Source organism: Anolis carolinensis, chromosome 5, assembly GCF_035594765.1.
Source record: "Anolis carolinensis isolate JA03-04 chromosome 5, rAnoCar3.1.pri, whole genome shotgun sequence".
Lineage (NCBI taxonomy): Eukaryota > Metazoa > Chordata > Lepidosauria > Squamata > Dactyloidae > Anolis > Anolis carolinensis.
Window position 1 is genome coordinate 83697581 of NC_085845.1, and position 17192 is coordinate 83714772.

A 17192-nucleotide genomic window follows, 5' to 3' on the forward strand; every position below is an offset into this window, starting at 1 on the left:
TCCCCCTTCCACCACTGCTTTTCTTGATCATTTTCACATGGGAAAGACTTGAATCAGCTGTGAAAAAATCTTCACTTTCACAAGAAGCCACAATGTGATGTCACTTCAACCCAAAGCAACTTCTCACTCTGTCCCTTTTTAAATTTCCCTAAATTTAAAATTTCTTTTGGGGGCCAGGGCTAGCAAAAGCACCACTAAAACCAAAGCATCCTAAGAGAGAGATAAAGACATTAAGGGGGATTGATTTGTAAGGAATTGTGCCATCACAGCTGTTGTGACCAATTATGACTATACAGAATGAAAAAAAATGTTAACAGTCACAGCATGTTACTTGGAATATCTGCTCAATAATTAACAGCCCACATTATTGTCAGCAGGTGCTTCTACAATTAACCTGTGGCTATTTAATTGGAGGCTCTGCCAAGAAAAAAAACAAATCTTTCTTAAATATGTATCTAACACAGATAAATCCATGTAATTGAAAAATATCAGAAATATATCATACACTGCTTGATTTTAGAGACAGAATTCAGGATAACAGAGCCACATATAGGATGGTTGCTGGGTTTTTAACATCCTTATAGTTTTTGTATATTGATCTCAACTGTTTTGATTTTGGGAGATGTATGACTTTTTTTTTGTATTATGCATGAATTTAGAACATAGCTGTGCCCATCCTATTAGAAAACCTAATCTCATAACATCAGTTTGGTTTGAGTCAAAACCCAGTCTCTGAAAGTTAGAAAAACAAGCCCAGAAACTGACTGAATAAAAGAAAAATGCTTTGCCAAACAGCCTTTTGAAAAGATCTATTTTGAGGCAATGTTAAAACACTCACATTTAGTAAGTACTTTCTGGGAGAGAAACAGTTTTTTTAAAGTATTATTTATGGTTGAAGTTTCTGCTCTTGTTTTTTCAATGGCTTATATGATTGATTGATTGATTAGTTGGTTGCATGATTTGATTGACTGATTGACTGATATTCTGTCTTTCTCCCAAAATAGGACTCCATGTTGCCATTTAATGAGATCCAATTTAATAGAATATTGTCTTGCTTTGGAAAGATGAACATCCTACTCTTAAAATGAGATCTAAAATATAATAAAGATTAATAAATAAATGTCACAAAGTGTGAATTCAGTTACAAGGTGTTGTGAAGCCCAGCTCTTTTTCTCAGAATGCAATTCTTCAGTATTTCATTGTAAACATATCAGCAAATTTCTAAATCAAAACACGATTTAATGAATTAAAATCTATTCTTTTAGAATTGCATTATTACAATGTAAACAATTTAAATGCCTTTGCTTTTATCCTGTATTTTGGAACATGGTAGTAATAAAGCAAGCATTGTCATTCTAGTTCACTGGTTCTCAACCTCTGGGTCCCCACATGTTTTGGCCTTCAACTCCCAGAAATTCAAACCGGCTGGGGTTTCTGTGAGTTGTAGGCCAATACACCTCGGGACCCACAGGCTGAGAATCACTGTTCTAGACTTTTTTCCTGGTGAGTCTTCATAATGGAAGAGCTGGTGTGGTGTAGTGGTTTGAGAGTTGGACTTTTAAGACCAGGTTTTGAATCCACTAAGCCACGGAAACGCACTGGATGACCTTGGGCAAGTCATACTCTGAAGCTCAGAGGAAGACAAAGGCAAATCCCCTCTGAACAAATCTTGGGATGGGTTTACTTTAGAGTTCCCATATATTGGAAATGATTTGAAGGCACACAACTTCACAATTGGCCCTGATATTTGAGAAAATACTACAACATTTAGGTTGAGAAAATATATGAATTTTCTTGATCACTGTGGAACTATCTACAGAACATAATTTTATTTATATCTGTCTACATATTCTAGAGCAGCATTCCTCACCCAAGGTTCCCTAGAAACCTATGGTTCCATAGGAGGTCATGACTGAAAAAAGTATACATACTGTATTATGAATTGCAGATATAACAACTTCTTTTGCCAGGGTTCCTGGAGACCTGATGAATTCCTCCAGGATAAAAAGGCTACAAAAAAGATTATTACCAGGTGTCAAGAGAGTGCACGTGTCTGTGTGAAATGAGGTTCAGACTCAAATGGGACAACAAATTCCTGGGTGGCAGTTGTACAACCGCCAATTGAAACCACTTGATGGTAGACATCGTTACACTCTAAAATTAACTAGGTTCTGTCACAGGGTTTTTTGGGGGGGGGGGATGTAAAGCTAAAAGGAAACAAATCAGTTATACAGTAGGTAATGTTAGCATTCTTAAGCAAAACAGTAACAAATTAGAAACATTTCAATAGCAGGGAAAGCAAAACAGGCAAATGTAGTACACTGACCTGATGCCCGTCTAGTGAACCGGTTTATCACTGGAGCTAAGAAATGAGAAAGAAAGAGAGATTTTATTAGAAAATTCTGATAAAAGTTAAAAAAAAAGAAAAGGACATAGAAAACTTTTTTTTAATGTCAACAAAATTTTAAAAATATTATGGTTAGAATATTTTGCTGAAAATCAGACTTTGGTGGCTGGATACAGGGATAAATAACAATATTGTTTCTCAAAACATCATTTCATAATGAAATGCAAAGGCACTTTGAATTTGCAGCCAAAGATTCTGGAGTTTTGCTCAGTTCAGCATCCCTCCTACACTGCCACTCTGACCTCACTTCTCCTTTGTCTGTCTCATTCACAGTCTTCCAGCCTCCAAAGCTGGAAGACATTTCTATGGTTTCGGCCAATTTAAAGGATTCCATGAAATATGTTTTCCTCATGCTTTTTCACAGGAGTGTAATCAGCCATTTACCTGCTAACACAGCCTGAGTGCTACACATCACAAATTCAGGCTGGGAAGAGCCACATACTTTGACAATCACATTACATCCCTTGAGCTCTAAGTAAGAGAACGACAGCCGAAAGAGCACTGCAGTATTCTGCCCACCCAAGGAAGAATGCATCTCCATGGCTAGAAGAAGAAAGAATAACAGCCAAAGGGAGTAATATTTTACAAAAATTCATTCTAAGTCTTCTAGTATTTCTTAATCTGAAGTATGTTAACATGCATTTAACACAAAATTAAAAATAAGTTCTTGTTACTCTTGAAAGGGAGTATTTCCAATTTGCACATCACTTTATAACTAGTGCTAAGCCTGGGACACTGGCCAGAAAAAAAGGCAAAACCTCACCCATTTGAAAATGCAAGCACAGCCTTTTAGCAACTAACATCTGGAATTCAGATTCCAAATACACTGAAAGTCTTCCGCCAGACATAATTATTTGCAATAGTGTAAGTGATACCATATTGGGTCCCCTTGGGGAGAAGAGCGGTATATTAATTAATTAATTAATTAATTAATACTGATTTCTCTATGATTCAAGGAGATTAACACCAAAAACCTAATGTAATATTCCTTTATAATTAAGGATGAAAACATTTCATTTGCATTCAGCATTTTCGGATATTTGGTGCCCAAAACACTGCTCATGAAGTAGCAACTTAGACAGTAAACCACTGCAATGTTCATATTGGTCCCAACCTGCCTCTAAACAATTTAAATCAATTGCCTAAACCCAGTAGCAATACCTAATCAATGGAATTTTGATACGCTAGATTTCAGTTGAATCAGTGGATTGACTAATTGAGAGAAACAACTGAATTTAAGACATAGAACTCCCAATGAATTATTAAATGTTCAGTTTTAAATACATAGGTTCACTACAGTGAAATCTTTCCAATAATACAGACTGACATAACATATAGTTTTATGCTAAAATGTTATTTCCCAGTTTTCTCACTTAATTTCATGGATTTACCATAAAGTTATTTTTATCTCATGGAGATTCTGGCCCCTTCTAAACTGCCATGTAATCTAGATTATCAAATTAGATAATCCACATTATCTGCTTTGAACTGGTTTATATGAGTCTATATTCCCATATAATCCAAGTAGATAACTTGGTTTTTTTATGGCAGTGTAGAAAGGGGCTCTATGAATGAGAGACTTCCAAAAGAACCTATTATCAGGTCTGAACAGGGTTTAGAAAATTCAGGGCCATTGTTTGCTTTATTGAATCACTTGATCTATAATGCAGTCTTCCTCTTTTCCTGCTGCCTTCAACTTTTCCCAATTCTTCCCAGTCTTACTGACTTTATTCCAAGGATTACTGCATTCACAACATTGTTTGTGAATACTATTTGTTTCTTAATGCCCTTTCTGACTTTCCTTTCTTACGGGAAATTGTGTCAGCAGTGAATTGAGAATATACTACAAGCCTCCTTGAATGGCATCCACTCTGGTGATGGCACATTCCTCCACATTTATATTTGAAATTGATGACTTGCCACATGTCACAAGAGTGACTCAGAGAGGCTAATAACTATCATACAGAAAACCTACGAAACACATCCAAATAAATTTCAACCACCCTAAAATATTTCAAAGTTTAAGAACAGTATAGTAGAGAAGCAAATATCAGTAATTGAAATATTTGTTCACCAACCACTCCAAAATATGCTTGAGGATTTGTTAAGCCTTTCATTAAAAGAAGAGGGCTCCAGATAAGCAGTTGGGCAATGTGGAGAGGATAGTCCATGCAGAATGTACCTCTTCTGAGAATGCCTAGATCTGTCAACCTAATTTCTTCACAGAACAGGATTGAAAGCCCATTTAGCAATATGTAATGAGAATATTCTCAAGAGTATTCCCAGAATAGTTTCATATAGATTATTCTCTTAGAAGTTTTGAGAGGCTTTTATTTTTTATTATCTCTCAAACTACTGCATTCAACTTAACTTAAATGTTGCATTCAACTTTTAAATCATAACTTGAACATTCCAGTTGGTGTGAAAACTTTATAGGTCATCCCAGAATGTCTTCAAACATTTCCTGCCACCATAAAGCATCCTTTCCTGTCCATCACGCAGATCATCCATCCTCCTTCCTCCCAAAATTGCCCATCTTTCTCCTTATTACCTCTGTCTTCTGACATTCTGTTCCTCACCACTACCACACTCACCATATGTCCCATCCCGCCACACACACACACATATACACACATTGTTGCTACTTCTTCTTCCCACCTCCTTCCCTCTAGGAAAATGAAGAAAAGGAGGAGAGAAAAAAACTGTTGCTAGGCTATCTTATTCTGGTCCCCAACTAGCAATATAGGGGTATAATACTACTGGACTATACATTAGCTTGATATAAGCCATTTATTAGAAACAGTGTGATCACCAACGTACAATATGCCAAATGAACTACAATGTAGACTTGTTGCAATATAACATAGTCAAATTCAGGTTGAAGATAACTCTCTAGAAAAAGTAACAACTCCTCTTTAGATTCTGACTGAGACTTCTATTTGTGTGTGTGTGTGTGTGTGCGTGTGCGCGCACTATCAAGTTATCTGTCATAGGGTTTTCTTAGGCAAGGACTACTAAGAGCTGGTTTTGCTAGTTCCTTCCTCCGTAACATAGCCTACAGCACCTGGAATTGGTTGACTGTCTCTCATATGAGTATTAAGCAGAATTGATCCAGTTTGGCTTCCAAGATCAGATGAGATCTAATGCCTTTAGGATATTTAGGCCTGTTGACTAGATCGGAAAAGCTAGCATGCTTTGCCTACATAGTGATCTCTGACAATCTTTAGTGTCATTCTATTTTTTTTTTTTAAAAAAAACAGATTTGACCATTGTTTTTTTCCTCTGCCTTGACTGTATATAAACCTAACATCTGCACAAAATCCTCCATAGATCTAAATAAAGCATAGAAGAGAAAGCAGGGCAGAATAGTGCAATATATTTGTTACTCTTTGGACATGCCATTTATGTCTGACAGAATTGCTTAAAGGATCAAGCCAAGATTATAAGGCTTATTAGATATAAAATCTAATACAGTCCAACTGAACAGATCTTTCCAAAATCTTCAACAATACAACCTACAGACCACAGGAGAACAAAAAATAAACAAACAAACATTGCCATGAAAGCACAAAACATAAAAACAAAATAATATATTGGCTACCTATGTTTTAGAGAATGCAAAGAATAACACACTATATTAAAAAAAAAACATAAACAGGAGGAAAGGAGGGTGAGAATAAAAGAAAAAAACATATGGCAAAACCTTTAAGAATAGGAGATTTTTACTTTGGTATTATCTGTATGGATATGAACTCAATTTTTCAAATACAGTATCAAGTGATATTAATGGCTGTAAAAAAACAAATTTATACAGTTACTAGCTGTGCCCGGCCACGCGTTGCTGTGGCAAAGTATGTGGCCCCTTCTACACAGCTGAATAAAATGCACACTGAAGTGGATTATATGGCAGTGTTGAGTCAAGATAATCCAGTTCAAAGCAGATAATATAAGATTCTAAATGGGTTATATAGCTGTGTGGAAGGGCCTTGAGTCTACACTGCCATATAATCCAGTTCAAATCAGATAATCTGTATTTTATAGGCAGTGTGGAAGAGGCCTAAGTGAGGCCTAACTCTGCCTGTCCCCTGGGCTGAGTGGGTTGCTGGGAGACCAAGTGGGCGGAGCTTAGCCTTCTAACTGGCAGCAATTGGATAAAAACATTTATTCCTCTCCCTCTAATTAGGACTTTATTTTTCTTTTCATGGATGAGGGGTTGTGCTGCCAAGTTTAGTGTTTCTGGGATGTGTAGTTTTGTTGTTTTGTCCTAGGCCAAAATTTCATTACCCTTTTATATATATAGATGGGAGACGGATATAATTTAATAGTATCCCAAAAGATGGAAATCACGTCTTGCCCTAAATGGCTATTTGTTTGAAAAACATATTTAAAACAGTTTCCACATTTAAAAGAATTCCCATCCTTAATTTTCAAGAAGTAACGATATTAAATAATGTTCTTTTCCACCAGATCTCATCCTCTTTATCTAGTGAATAGATGTGAGCCAGTACATTTGAATAAACACCAACTTCCTAAAAACAGAGGACGATGTTTTAGCAATATTGCAACTCTGCAGTGAACAACTACAGTGCAGTGAAGCATGAGACAGAAACAGTAACGGCCACAAAGGAATACACAATGTCTGCAGTCATTATAGTTCAGGTTATGGAATAACATCATTTCCAATTATCAAAACAAATAACATTTCTCTAATGCTACCACTATAGGAATCAGAAAGACAAGGGACACGGATGCTTTTTAATAAAAACCACACAGAGCTTTCTAAGCATTCTGAGTAACTGGGGGAGGATGAAAGCTCACCAAACCGACACAAGGGAAATCAAAGACAAGCAAAAGCAACTGATTCTTAGACTTCAGTAACTAGTTCAGTAACTAGTTTTACCAGATGTTCACTATGAGACAGTGGAAAATTGTGGAGTGCAGCAGTATTTATTACCAGTTTTTCTCACAATGGCAAATATGCTTCATCCATAATGTCATTCTGGTATTTGTTCCTCCTGGGAAGGTGCTTCCCTACTTCAGGTTTAGGGGAAGGTTGTTGATGTTGCATGAAGGTACCACAATTCTTCAAACTCTAAGGTAGCAAAAACTAGGTATGCAGCATAGGAAATCAGTGAGATTGCAAAGGCCAATGAATACCGTAGTATCACCCAGTAACATAGTATAGTTGGTTTGGAACCCATCATGATGGGATTCCTAAAAATGCTGGATAGCTATTTCAATCCGTTTCAAGAAAAGCAACAATGAGGCATTTTATAGGGCATCAAAAGGCTGATGCACTTAATGTGGCATAATTCTTTGCAGATTCCAACCCACTTCATCAAATGAGATAAAAATACATAACACTTTGTGAATTATGTGGGGTGAGTGCATACTAAAGGCCTTATCTAAAAATATCCCTAATGGCGAGAAGTCTGAATTTGGGGGGATATTTTCTTTATGAAGTTATTTATGTATTTTCTTTTTAAAAACCCTATAAGACAGATCACAATGACAAATCTTCCACAAATCTGCCTACTTCACTGAAGTTCCTGAGTTCAGAAGCTTGAAAATATCTCTGAGTCAATAACAACATTTCTCACAAAATTGCCAACAACACTGGAAGACTGTCAGCTTTGATTTGAAGCACTTGCTGGGTAAGAGTCTGTATGAAAGAAGGACACAACACCTTCAGGGTTCACTTACTATACAGCCAGGACATTTTTTCAATATTATGGTTCAAGCTGTGTGTGGCTTCTGTTATGTCCCTTACTTTACCTTTGAACCTGGCTGTGTGTAAGAAACCAAGAGTATATAAAAAAGCAAGCATTTCTGTTTTAATACAGTTGATAATTATGCCATAAAAGCAAATCTTTCAGGCACATGTTCTTTCACCCTCTAAGAGAGAAAGCGCTATGCTATTGTTTCGTTGCTAGGGAGACTGATTTGCGTCATCAAAAGTCCTTTTCACCCATGAATATGTCATGTTTTTCCCCTTAAAGCCTGTACATCCAAGAAGCAGCTAAATGAAGACGGTCAGGTGTTCAAAATCCTCTACATCTGCCAGTTCTTATAGAAGGCAACAGGAGATTTCTGAACTAATGTGCTTATCTGAATATGTAACTGGAAACCACAGCAAGCCTGAAAATACAGCCAATTTGCATACCTAAGCAGAAGCTAGGGGGAAAAACTCCTACTGAGCATCTCTAAAAATCTTGTGTGTATTAGGGAAGGTTCGATACACTTCAACTGCCTCACAGCTCCTTGAACATATAAGACCTTCTACACACATATTTCATCACAAAACGCTATGAATAAAGACAACAGTTTGAAGGTTTCCTTTTGATATTTTAAAACACCTAACAACTTGCAGAAAACACAATAAGTTTCCTTCCAGTGATGAATTCAGTGAGCTCTGTGTAATGTTCTGTTCAGTCAAAATTCCAAAGGGACCAAAAAACCCATCACCACCACTTAGTGCAAAAGAGATTGCTTGGAATGGGTGGAACAGCAATAAATGTACGTAATGTACTTCTTCCTGTTTCATCCTTCTGTCAGAGTACAATTGGGGGGATTGGCAGGTGGCTGGAGCTGCCACTGCTAATAAGAAAATATGTCTCAATGATGGCTTGTTGTGTTCTAATCTGTATTTTTTTCACTTACATTTATTATGTCATTAGTACTTTTTAATGTGATTGCTCCCAAGCTTCCCTTGTATCAAGGGAAACCTGCTTTTACCACTCAGTTTCTACTGTTAAAACTGTAAGCTGAAATTTAGAATGTATAATTATGTTTGGGTTAATGCCCAGAATAAATATTTCACGCTATTAGATAGTTTGGGAACTCTGCCGTTAACTCAAAAGCATAATCTAAAACTCCAGTTTCATTTACCTGGGCATAAAGAACACTGGACTTATTTCAATGGATTTACTTCTGAACAGTTTAGGATTCTACTGTTAACCTCTCTCAATAACTGCCATTATTTTATTTTATTTGATATTCCTATATTCATCCTAATGACCTTTATCATCAGTTATTTTTTTTTAACTTAGGACAATACTGCATGTTTTCATTAAGCTCCTTCTTATGACTTGGATGCATTATTAGTCACAGCCTTCTTGCAGAGACTATTTGAAATATAGCTACCCAAATTGCTTCATTCAGAGTTTACTGCAGTTTTTTTGTAGAAGATATGACAGTTTAGACAGTAATAAAGCTATAATAGCTATCCACCTCAAATTTGCTTCAATGCAAAATGCTTCACATATTGAAGTGCAAAGAAAATTTATTTAAATTCCTATAAAGATGTCACTTTGCAAATCACCAGAAAACTAATAGTCCCCAAAGGTAATGACAAGGATCTTTAATATAGTATGACCTCCATAACCAATACACACCGTTTCACTTATTTATAGTTTCCCTTATTAACTCCTATATAAGCTAATACAAGCTACATCTTCTTACTGGGTGGTCGCCTTAGTGGATGATCTCTGTCTCAATACTGACAAGGGGTTTGTGTCCTTGTTGATGTTTCAGTGGCCTTCAATACAATCAACCATGGTATCCTTCTGGAACACCTGGAGGGGCTGGGAATTGGAGGCACTGTGCTGCAGTGGTTCTGGTCATACCTTTCAGGCAGGTTCCAGATGGTGGTGCTTGGGAATAGCTGCTCCTCAGAAAAGGAGCCGTTGAAAGTTATGGACTTATGGTTACATTTTGAAGATACATTTTTGGACTATACTTCTATATCATTTTTATGGCTTGGCTTTTATATATTCTTCAATAAACTGCTTGCTGAAATTACTCAACCGGTGTGGTGTTTTAAGGTCAGAGGGGTTCCAGCTCTGGGATACAACAATGACACCCAAATATATTTCTCCATGCACTCAAAAACAGCTTCAGCTAAGGATAGTGTGTCTCTTCTGAGTGCATGCCTAGAGGTGGTGGTAATGGACTGGATGAGGAAAAACAAATTGAAACTGCATCTAGACAAAACAGAGGTGCTTGCCATCAAGGGTCCTAATTTGATATGGCAAATAGTTCTGGATGGGGTTATTCCCTGAAAGACTGTGTTCCCAGCTTGGCAGTGCTCCTGGATTCATCTCTCCAAATGTCAGCCCAGGTTGATGTGACGGTCAGGAGTGCTTACTATCAGCTTTGGCTGATACGCCAGTTGATCCCCTTCCTAGATTTGGAGGACCTGAAAATGGTAGTGCACACACTAGTAACCTCAAGACTGGACTTCTGCTATACACTTTACATTGGGCTACCCTTGTACCAAGTTCAGAAACTCCAACTGGGTCAAAATACATGGAAGTCAGATAGGTTACAGGAACATCTAGGAGTGAGTATATTACACCTATCCTAAAGTCACTCCACTGGCTGCCAATTAGTTTCCAGGTAAAGTACAAAGTGTTGTTTTTGACCTATAAAGCCCTACATGGTTTGGGTCCAGGTTACCTAAAGGATTGGCTTCTCCCGTACAATCTGCCCCGCACACTGATGTCCTCTGGGGGGTGTTTGCTCCAACTGTAAACTACTACCTTTCATCGTTGCCCCAAGACTGTGGAATGACCTACCTGAAGAACTCTGACAGCTAAATGAGCTGTTGGAATTTTAAAACCATGTAAAGACCTATCTTTTCCGGCAGGCCTACCCAGACAGTCTTTAAGCATGTATTTTAAACAAATGTCCTTTGTTTAATCTGTTTTGTGTATTTTAATATGTATTTTATAGAGATACGTTTTGGTGTGTAGCTTTTACAGAGGTAGTTTTAATATGTGTATTTGTGTTGTTTTTGCTGTGTTTATGTGTTTTAATTTTTCTGTAACCCTCCTCGAGCCATGAGGAGAAGCGGGTAAGAATTAAAATTGTTGTTGTTATTGTTGTTGCTGTTATTATTATTATTGGTACTGTCTTCATTTATCCCCTTGAAAATAATAGGGTTCACTATTATCCATGGTTTCACGGATCTATGCAAAGTCCAGGAATTTATTTCCTGTGGATATGGGGATTATACTGTATTTTAAAAATCAGCTACAGAACTTAAAATATTTGATTCCACTCAGTTTCTGCCTAAGTTACTGGGCCAAAAATCCTCTGGTAGAACTAAATAATTCTTCTCTAGTTGATGAAACATGGAACGACTCACAAACTGCTCTCAGAACAAAACAGTGTGTGGTTGTAAACTGTTCAGAGGCAGAACAGATTGAGAAGAAAAAAGAGGGACTTCCCTGCTCAGTCTATGCAAAAATGACTGACTTTTTCACTGTTATCCTCAGTGCATGACATGTGGTAAATTCATCTTATGCTAAACCAAACTATCAGTTATGTAATCCCACTACTTCTACCATCAAGCATACACCAAGACCCTCAATATCACTGTGACAGCCATGTTGATTAATCCAGTGAGATATCATCCTAGATGTAACTTCATTATAGGATGCACAAAATAGATCCATCATGTCCTCATCCTTCACATGTTTCTTTATAGGAAGTAGCAAATACCTCACATAAAATATATCACAAGCAACAAGTGAACAAGATATTAATTAGTGTAGAAATGAAGAATTTAAAACTATTCAGGGATGGGTAATCTGCAAACTACAAGTCACACATTTCAAAATGCTTTTTCTTCCCCCACTCATGTTTTATTATTAAAAATTAGGTACACACGTCAGTTAACAAAGTAGATGTGTTCCTGGAATCAGTTTAACATAACATCTGCTATCAGAAGGAGAAATAACATGAGGAAAATAGGGATAGGTTCCTGTATCGCCAAGAAGAAATGCAGTTCAACGTGTTTCAGTGAAGTTTTTATTCAAAAGTGAATAATATACACATATGAAATGGAACAGTCAGGTTAGGTTAGCCTTGCGTACTTGAAACATTTTTCCAAAATGCACACAGGGATGGGTTTTCTGGCTAAAGTTCTAAGAAATACTAGGGATAGCTCAGGCATGGGCAAAGTAAGCTAGAGAACTTTGGTGCTTCATCACCAAATGACAATCCCCAGAATTCCATATCATAAAACCAGGGAAGTTAAAAGTAGAGTAACAGTGCTACAATTGAGTAGTATGAAAGAGTTCAAATCTGCTTCTGCATGGTAGTTTGGTTTGCCTAGAGAATATAAATGAAAGAAAAATAAACTACAGGATAAATTTTCTAAAATATCTAATTCAAATTTCTAAAACACTATTGAAAATGTGACCACAATGAAAAGCATACCAGGCCAATGTACTTTACATTTTCCTCAAAACATATACCATATTTCTAATTTTTAGTTCAGCACTGTCCACCAGCTAAACACTATTAAATCCCATCGATCTTAATGGGGAAGGTGTTTAATTTTCTCCCTCTGACATTTTACCCAAAAGATTGTTGCAGGAATTGACACCTTTTTAACATGTCCAGAGCTTTACATTTCCACTGTCAGGATTTTTTTTTTTTTAAAAAAACATCATTTAAGTAAAAATCTATGTTACAGGTCTGAGAAACAGACTTGTGCTACTATGACATGCACAATAATCTGAGATGTTGGATTGCATTTCGCCAAACCAGATTATCTCTTACTTCTTGTTTGAGCTGAAACTCTTTCGAAAACCCTCTGCTACAAAAACACCATGATATTATGCCCAACAAAATTACGTAGCTGTATCACATTATGTATATTACATTTTATGTACCTAAAGTAACAAACTCATTTTCAGTCTGCAAAACATACTAATATCAGTTAGTATGTCAAGCATGGCTTTAAAATTCTCAGAAACTGTACCTATCTAGGAAAACCCCTTTGACTGAAACAATTACCCGCCAGTGTTGACAAGCCCTGACTCAGTATCAGACAGTTTCTTTTGTTTCTATAAATTCAACAGGTAACAATGTTATGGAAAGCTGGCATGTTAAAAGCCCCACAATTAATTTCCAATGATCACACAGCTGGAAAAGACAATGGAACACAGTAATAGGGCAAATATCCTAGCCAATTTTGGAAGAGATTTATACAAGCGGTGCCCTTTAGAAACTTGATGGGACTTTTAGGTTCATGAAATCTCTCACTCAGTCTTTCTTCCTTTCATTCATCTACAGTAAATCTAACTTTTCCAGAGTTTAATCCTACCAATCTGCCTTTCATTCATCCCCACAAGGAAAGCCCCCATTCCAGTTTGTTCACACCTCAACTCATAGAGGGTTTTCCCTTTAAGAAATAAAAGAGCACAAAAATGAGCAAGTGGATCCAGTCTTAATATAACAGAATGAAATGGAGGATTACGATCAGTCCTTCATATTCACAGATTCCATTATCCACAGCTTAAAAGTATATTTTAACATTCTCAAAAGCAATGTCAATCTTACTGTCACACTGTATATAATGGAACTTGAGCATTCATGGATTTTGGTTTTCACCATGTGTGGTGTGTGTGTGTGTGTGTGTGTGTGTGTGTGTGTGTTCTGGAATCAAACTGAAGTTGATATCAAGGGCCAATAGTATTTCATTTACTCATCAATATTTACATTCCACTGGTTTCAGTGGATCTATTCTATGAATGACTAAGGCTGGTATCACACTAGAGATTGAAGAGTAGACAGAGTATGCATCCCATCTGAAATCCTGTGGCTGCCTCCTTCCTGCAGAATTCTGGGGCTTGTAGTTTAGTGGAGGGGTCTTTAAAATGCTCAGCCAAAGAGGTCCTGGGTCTCACTAAATGACTAGTCCCAGAATGGGGTGCATTCTCTTTGCCTGCTCTTTCAGCTCTTGTATGATAAGGCTGTAGGTCTTAATCCAGCTCTATGGCCTTAATCTAATTCAAACAGCAGGCAGAGAGTAACTGGTAATAACTAGTGGTTCTGCATAAAAATATACAATATTGTATATTCCTATCAAAATATATTATTGGAAGAACAGTGATATGGATAGTAAGGTACATCCCAGTTACACCTCTGGTACATGTATGTACGTCTCCCTGTACCTCTCTTCTGCTAGGTTAGGATGAAAATGCCCATTCAACATAAAACAATAATGTATACCTCCAATAAACTAATGTTGGTACCACTTTTGAAACTAAACTATGGATTTTTTTTTCCAGAAAATCAACAGAACTTAAATGTTTTAAATCTTTCATCTTTCAGCAGCCAACGCTGTATATATCCCATATAGCTGTTTAAGAATGGATGGATGAAACCACTATGAGACGTTTTGTTATAGAGTATCATAAACGCAGTATTCTTATTATATAGTGTATACAGAAGGAAGCACAGAATTATACATTTAAAAAATAACAGGAGATATAGAACATATAAAAAAGTAACATCCAGATTTGAAAACTTTTACAGTATATAAACATAAAAGATTATGAAATAATTTAATTTAAAATGATTTTAATAATAATTTTAATAAGCCACAAATGATCAGAATAACATATCTGTATAGAAGTTAATATATTAGAATTGGTAAATATATATCAAATAAACATAGTTCGTATGAACTATTTATATTTTTTCATCATGACATAAAAAAACCCAAATATTTCTTTTATACACAAATATTAGTACACTATTTCAATATGTACCATCCACAACTTTCTACTTAACAGCACAATAATCAATACAACACAAACTGCACTGAATTCATAAAGATTTATTCAAAGTATAAACAGAACTGTAGTTTAATCCATATACAAACCAAGGCTATATCCACTTTCTATAATAAATCTCTTTAAGAAAATTGAAAATTTTGAGATAGCTTTATTTGAATGTCTGTGGTCCCTAACATTAGAAACATTGCACATCTACAAGAAAAGCAAATTATTTGAACTAATAAATAATTTTAATGTAAGACTTTAGAAACACACAAAGACATTGTTTACAATAGCTGTTCTTTAAAATTAGGTCACATAAAATATTAATTCAGTGCCACCCACTTGCAGTTCTTAGAAAGCGCTTTCATACCCACATACAATAAGATATGAATGTATAAATACAGTAAAACCCAGCCTTTCAAATACAATATGACAGGGCTTCACTCACCAACAGTTAAATCAACTGACTTCTTGACGTTACTGTAAGACCCCAGTTTGACAGCCATCATGCTAAGGATCAAATATTTCTAATCTCTTTCCATTCTCCCCGTGTCTCTCAGCTTGCAAGCACACACTTCTACTTTCAGGGTTGTGTATTGTCTGCCTGACCTCCCCCACCCCTTGACAGATGATATAACTGGCTTCAGGAGAGTTTCAAGCTGCTCTGCACAATAACACTCTCCAATCAAGACCTGCCTATCAAGACCTATTCATATATCTCTGAGCTTCTATCATTCATAATGAAGCGATAATTCTAAACAAAGGGCATGCCTTACTAGAAAAGCAGAAAGGTCACTGTCTGTTTCTTTGCTCACGCTGATTTTCTTCCTAATGCTTTCATGACAATTTAATTCAAGCTTATCATTAGTCACTGACCTAATTGGCCAAGGTCAATATTACCCTCAAAACAAATCCCAGGTCTTTCTTCTGCCTTTTGGGGATTTTTAAGGTTAAGACTCCAAATATACAGTCACAACAATGCATCCTTTAAAAAAACCCTCTGTATTTTGTGTCATTTGGGTGCTATTTCTCAGTAACCCCAATTTTTCCATTGCTGGGAAGACCTCCTAAGTAAAGTGAGTGCCATTAGTGCCATAAGTGGTGTTTCTTGAAAAACATCCACTTATTGAAACCAAAGGTTTAAATTCTCATTTTACCGGTAATTTTATTTATATATAATAAATGTGTATAGTTAATTTTGCATACTGATAAATATTTTTAGCTATTTATCCACTTAAGGGAATAAAAATGGTGGGGGATGGATGAATGAACAAAAAAAATGTAACCTTATAAATATATATATTGAAAAATGAATTTCACTGAAGTTAATGGAACTTGATTCCTAGAATATCTTAGTGTGGACAGAAGCCTTTTGTTTGGGTATACAGTTTATTAACATACATGCAAGAACTGTATTTTAAAGCATGAATGAGAATATTGTCAAATACTGTTAGTACATTAAGATATGTTTTAACAAATATATTAAGACATTAACACACTGTTCATTTTATTTAGATATTCGAAAATAAAGCCACTGAAAATTGTTCAAAACATTTGAGATATATATATATATATATATATACTAGCTGTGCCCGGCCACGCGTTGCTGTGGCGAAGTCTTGTGGAATGGGAAATAAAGTATTGAGGAATTGGTGGTAGTTAAGGTAAAGAGTAAAGGTTTTCCCCTGACATTAAGTCCAGTCGTGTCTGACTCTGGGGGTTGGTGCTCATCTCCATTTCTAAGCCGAAGAGCCGGCGTTGTCTGTAGACTCCTCCAAGGTCATGTGGGATGACTGCATGGAGCGGCGTTACCTTCCCGCCGGAGCAGTACCTATTGATGCACTCACATTTGCATGTTTTTGAACTTCTGGGTTGGCAGAAGCTGGGGCTAACAGTGGGGGCTCTCTCCGCTCCCCCAATTCAAACTTGCGGCCTTTCGGTCCAGAAGTTCAGCAGCTCAGCGCTTTAACACGCTGCGCCATCAGGGGATATTATTTCCTAAAGGTTGTGAATATACAATATTTTTGATTGGTTTTTTTTTGTCTGTTGGAGGCAAGTATGAATGCAGCAATTAGGAAAAATGATTAGGATGTAATGGCCTTGCAGCTTTAAAGCCTGGCTGTTTCCTCCCCGAGTAAATTTTTTGTTGGGAGGTGTTAGCTGGCCCTGATTGTTTCCTGTCTGGAATTCCCTTGTTTTCAGAGTGGTGT

The 17192-nt window shown here is 36.5% G+C and overlaps 1 protein-coding gene across 4 annotated transcripts in view; it reads right to left on the reverse strand.

The window, feature by feature from the left end:
- The window catches only part of prkar2b (protein kinase cAMP-dependent type II regulatory subunit beta), a 97937-nt gene that overhangs the window by 64656 nt on the left and 16089 nt on the right, over nt 1-17192 (reverse strand). For 3 of the 4 annotated variants that reach the window (XM_062981708.1, XM_003221540.4, XM_062981709.1), the window contains exon 2: nt 2327-2362. In XM_062981708.1, coding sequence (XP_062837778.1) covers nt 2327-2362 — 36 coding nt within the window. Of the gene's footprint in view, nt 1-2326; nt 2363-15430; nt 15635-17192 lie in introns of those variants that run through there. The other variant, XM_062981710.1, reaches the window with a different exon arrangement.